General features: G+C 31.4%; 1 protein-coding gene across 1 annotated transcript; it reads right to left on the reverse strand.

The window, feature by feature from the left end:
• Window positions 1–1,191: 1,191 nt before the first annotated feature.
• LOC122601879 lies at window positions 1,192–5,350 on the reverse strand. The gene is made up of 8 exons (XM_043774614.1): window positions 5,314–5,350; window positions 5,076–5,216; window positions 4,381–4,476; window positions 4,236–4,292; window positions 2,791–3,797; window positions 2,470–2,695; window positions 2,214–2,398; window positions 1,192–1,683 (listed from the first exon to the last, which is right to left on the reverse strand). The coding sequence occupies exons 1-8, from the start codon at window positions 5,348–5,350 to the stop codon at window positions 1,192–1,194; spliced, it is 2,241 nt and encodes a 746-aa protein (XP_043630549.1).
• Between the last annotated feature and the right edge of the window lie 569 nt (window positions 5,351–5,919).

Here is a 5,919-nt window from a genome sequence, read left to right on the forward strand (position 1 = left end):
TACTAGCATGAGTATGCTCCTTATTATAAGTAGGTAGATACCTCCATTTTTTTAAACAAAAAGCACTTGTATATAAGGAATCCCAATAACCCTTTAGTTATACAATGCTTTTGATAAAATATAGTTAAACAATGACTTTATGAAATAACCCGATAAAACAACTATATATAACAAGAAAGTCACCTCAAAATAAGCCTTTTTAAAGTGTAAATAGAAAACAATCAAAGTTTGAAACTGGTCTTAAACTAGTCACTAGTCAGAGCTTTTTAGGAGCTACTCGAGTTGAAGCTCGTTTAGGTCGAGTTTGAGCATGACAATTTTCAAGCTAAAGTCAAGTCAGAGAGAAGATTACTGCTTAATTAATTTCAAGAAGAGGTCAATGAAGAATGAATATAATAAGTAATTTGACATACGATGGTTGAAGCCTTGCAGAGAAAATGCAAGCTGACAATCTCTCCTCATTTGCTTGCAATTTTGCATTAACAGTGACCTTCTTCATACCATAAGGGGAGACTATACAATTCCTTTCAACTGTTTCTCTACCTAGAACTTGAAATTTTTTTAACACAGATTCAAAGGAAACAACCTCTTTCCGAGTAGAAGCTTCTTTTTCTTCCATAACTCCAATTCCTTTACCAGAAACTTTGTTTTGTGGTGAAGATCTTAAAAACGGTAACTCTGATATCAATTTATCAACATCTGGAGACTTGTCAAGTGGTTCATCAATGTTGACATTTGGTGTAGCTGGTGATTCCTTGCAGGCTATATTATCATCGCCAAACTCAATTCCAAGGTCAAAAGAAAGTATATCAAAATCTTAAAAAGTTGAATTCTTTGAAAATGGCTTCCATCCACCATGCTTCGTTGTTGTACTCTGAACTTTCTCTTCTTTAATCCCTTTCTCTTCTTTACCCATCCACAATGCTTCAACAGAATGTACAAAACGTTCAGATTCTTATATTTGCTTCACTCCATCTACTTCCATTGTAACTTTTTCCATTTTACTTAACTTCTGAGTTTCGCCTTTGTCAGAACTTGGTACATCAGATGATAGTATACAACCTTCAGACTTTGAAAATGGATGAACTTTATCAACTTCCATTGCTGAAGTTTCAGATTTTTGCAGTTGCATTCTATCCGATGTTTTGTCTTTGCCTTTGTCAAAATTTACTTCCATTGAGATTGGCTGGTCTACATTGACTTCCTTGTTTCACCTTGTTTGTGTTTGCCTTTGTCAAAATTGACTTGCATTGAGATTGGCTGCTCTACATTGACTTTCTTTGTTTCACCTTGTTTTCTGTGGTTTTTTTGATCAACATTTTTAACAACATGTTTTTTCCTTTTATCAATTGAACTACCATTATTCTTATCACCAAGTACCTCATCTTCCAAAAAATCTTCTAGGCCAGAAAAATCTACATCCATTTTCTTTGAACATTCAGCTTCATCATCATTTCGGTATCTTTTCCTCAATTTACTCTTCCTAACAAAATCCTTATCTGAAAAAAATGGATTGTTTCTATAGAAATCTTCAATGGTGATATTTTCATTAAGAATCGTATAGTAATTATTCAAGTCATCATCTTTACTATCAATAGCCAGTCCCATTTTAATCAACTCATTCGTATCAAAGGTCAACCATTCTTTCACTAGCAACCTCTCCTTCACTGTTCTCTTGATTGCCTGTTTAAAATAGAAAATAAAGAAAGAATTAATGTAGATTACAACAATTTTTAATAGAAGATATCAGAACATAGGATTTATATAAGTTACACATGTGTAAGTTATATGACCTACATGTGTAAGTTACACATGTGTAAGTTACATAAATCCTCTGTTCTGGGGAGTGATTTGATATGTCATATCTAACTTATACATGGGTAATTTACACATGGGAAATAAGAAAAGTGGGCACAACTATGTTCTGGAGACTCATTAATGTACTATAAATAAGAAAACTGGGCACTACTATGAAATTCTTAGAATGAAGTGTGTTTCAAATAAAAACCAAGTCATGAGTTGCAAAAACCATAAACAATTACCTATCTTAACTCTAGACTACATTAAGCTTAAGCAAAAACTATATGCAAATTGCAGACACAGATTACTGAATACAAACGAGTTATTAGAAATGGGTTATTCCTTTTGTAAGCAGCAAGAATTTTGATAGAAATAAAATAACAAAAGTGATTATATGACGTACACATGCTAACCAGAAGTTTACTTTCAACAGTAAATGTGTTGAAGTCTTCTAGTGTTTGAGTTGTTGTAAATGGATTGTCATTCATACATTCAAATTCTCCGTTGTTTTCTGAGATATTTGTAAATGGTTTGTCTTCTATGATATCTGGATTACTTCTTGCAGTTTCTTTCTGCTTGACTTGTTCTCCATGACCTTCTAATATTAAAAAAAAATCAGAGTAAATATAAAACATTATAACGAAAGTATTCTTAATAGCTTATACATACCCTTATTTTTTTCATCCTTCTGTTTTTTCCGGGACAATAATTTCTCAAGGGCTCTTTTTCTTTTCAACTTAGGCGATAGCATTGTTACATCTTCATCGACAACGTTATCAAATTCTCCATTCTTTAACTTTTCTGATTCTATCAACTTGAGATCATCTAGAGTCCAATTTTTAATAAGAGGAAACTGAACGTTCTTCTGTCTTTTTAATTCATGAACATTGATGACCTAGGAAAAAAAAGATATATCATGATAATAAGTATGAAAATAAATATGAGACTGATGAGTAAAAAACTGAAATTAATATAAAATAATAAAATTACCATCAGAAACATAATTGGCCCACTAAACTGTCTTTGATTTTTCCAATCTTTCTTGGTGTTTATCAAGCACGTAAGCAGAAAATCGCACCAGTCAAGACATCTAACTTCCTTTAGTTTTGATGTATATTGCAAGAACTTATGGTTCAACGAGTTGGATTTGATACCTTCCATCATTGTAGTAACAAACAAAACCAAAAAGTTAAGTTTGAAGAGAGCTCCTCCCTTGTCTTGCTTAATCATGATGCTGTACAACTCTTGCAAAGATGGTTTTTCTGTATTGAATTGCTTTTTCCATTTTTTCACTTGCTTGTGTGAATGATTTGCATTAACACGGTATGGAATTTTCTTGTCACCAATTGGTATACCGAAAACCTCATGAACCATTTCCTTTGTAACTTTGATTACTCTACCATCAACATCAAAAACACATTCCGTGTGATCAAACTTCTCTAACACATAACATGCCAACATGGTAGGCAGGCTGGAAATAGGGAAGTTTATCAACGATCCAAAACGCAAGTCCTTAATGTCGGCTTTTTGTTTATTATTAAGTTTATTCATGAATGTGTGAAACTTTTCCTGAGAATTTCTCAGAAAAAGTCTTTTGTGTTCAAACTTTGTTCGACCCTTCCTGTTGGTTGATTTACCTTCTGCCTCAACAGCATCATCATGATCATCAAGTCGTACTTCTTTATCATTTGCTACTTCTTCCTCAAAAACATCATCATCTTCATCAAGTCGTACCTCTTTATCATTTTGTTCTTCTTCAGCGACTTGTATTGGTTCATTCTCCTCTTCTACCTCCTTTTCATTTTCATTTTCATCATTGTCATCTACATCTTCACCATCTTGTTCTTCAACTTCTACATAATCATTTTCATCTTCTGAATCAAGATCATAATCTTCGCCATCATCGTCTTCAAAAATATTATCATCCTCTTCCTCAACTTCTTCATTATCATAATCATCAGAATCTTGTTTGGCATATAAAAATGAGAAACAGTGAGCTAAATATATTGCACAATATAATCATAAGTAATCATATGAAACAAATTTAAAACCATAAATTAACATGAAACAATTTTTCCATCTGATTATTTGTGTACCCAAACAAACATAAAATTAAAACTTCAAAAATATTATCAACAATATCCAAAAGTATAACCTCTTGACTAGCAAAACTATTCATAAAATTATGAATACCATAAAAACCTTAAAAAAGAAAACACAGTCCATCTATTCCCAACCTTAATAATAAAAAAGTATACCAGATTAAAACAAACTAGAACCCAAACATTACTCTCTAATATAACACTACAAATTTAAACTTTAAAAAAGCAATATCTACTGGTATAACTCAAAAAAGGACAAAGATACAACCAGAAACCAAGACAAACAGATAAATATTATGAAAATATATGAATGTGACAAGTAAAAAAACAAACCTTCTAATACTGGTTCAAAATCTGAATCCTCATCCGAATGAACAGTTAGATTCTTATCTGTAGAAATTTATAAAAAAAATAATAGGTTTAAAACAGAAGTAGAATTATAATTCTATCTCATAAATCAATTTAAAAGTATACAAACCTTTATTATGTTTGCGTGTTCGACCTATTTTTTTAGCTTTCTTGCGACGATTAAATTTGTATTTATCTTTGGAATCAGATTTCCTTCTATGTTTGTCTGCATTAACAAAGTAAAGTATTTTTTTGTTAACAAATGAGTATTTTAAATAACTTTAAAAAAAAATAAGGAGTATATACTCTCAAATATGAAAGTTACACATGTGTAAGTTATCAAAGTTACACATGTGTAATTCATGTAACTTAAATATGTATAAGTTATAAAAATACCCTGTTATGTGGTCGTGTTACGTTGATCGTGATTGTGGTAAGAGGAGACATGTGATCGTGGTGCTGGTAGTGAAACCAGGTTTTAACTGATGGTGGGGGCGGAAGATGGTCGTTGTGGTGGTGGTTTTGGCGATAATGTGTTGTGACAGGTCGTTGGTGATAAGTATTTGTGGTGTTAGCATGATTAATAATTTTTTTCCATTACTTACCTCATAATAACCCCAACCAAACACCACCTCCAGCACTACTTTTGAATTTTGTAGTTAATGAGACAATTCTAAATTTTCAATTTCTCAAACAATTACAACATAAATTCCTTATATATAATATCAACAATAAAAAGTAATCATTGAAACTAGGTATAGCATAAATAACAAATATCAAAATAATTTGTAAATGAAAATTAATATAATATAATTATTTACCAACCTGGTAATGTTTCCATATCTGAATCTGATTGCGATTCATCTGATTGAGTGTCATCGGACTCCGTTTCATCATCACAAAAATTAATTACAATCGGAGGTTTTCGTTTTCGTCTATTAACATTAATTTTAAGATAACTTTTACCTGCAAAACTTTTAAAAAAAATTATAAAAAATATCACATAATGCACAATATATTAAGATTTAGATTCAGATTTAGAATTAATAAAAGGAAATGATACCTCCTGAAGAAGAAGAACCCTTAGATTTAGATTTCATTATTTGCACAGAGATTTATTATTCGTAGGAAAAAACTAGCAATGATTTCATTTTTAAAATGAGAATCAATGGATATAGAAATGTAAAAGTATGGATATAGGTACACGTGTTATCAACTAGAAAAAAAATATATATACGAATTTATTTTTTTATTTACTAGCATTGTACCCGCGCGATGCGGCGGTGGTCGTGACGGCGACGGTGTGGTGGTGGAGGCGAGTGTTAGTGGTGGATGCGACGTCGAGTGCCGTAGATAATTCATATAAAAGTAATTGATTTAAAAGGTTAATGGAGATATTTTAGAAAAATAAAGGATTGATAGTGTAATTTAATTATTAATGTTAAGAGAATAGAGTATGTGAAAATATTTTAAAGGGTTGTAGCCTTGTAGGTGTAAATATTACCTAGGAGAGCATTTTAGACATTTCCCCCCATGTAACTTTCAACATGGGGGTATTTTCTTTAATATAGAGTATAGATAAAAAAGTAAAAGTAATATTAACCCAACGAGGCTAAGGGGGATCAAGCCTTAAAGAAGAAAACCAATCATGCTTCCTTTAAAGAAGAAA

The sequence above is a fragment of the Erigeron canadensis genome, chromosome 5 (genome assembly GCF_010389155.1).
Source record: "Erigeron canadensis isolate Cc75 chromosome 5, C_canadensis_v1, whole genome shotgun sequence".
Classification (NCBI taxonomy): domain Eukaryota; kingdom Viridiplantae; phylum Streptophyta; class Magnoliopsida; order Asterales; family Asteraceae; genus Erigeron; species Erigeron canadensis.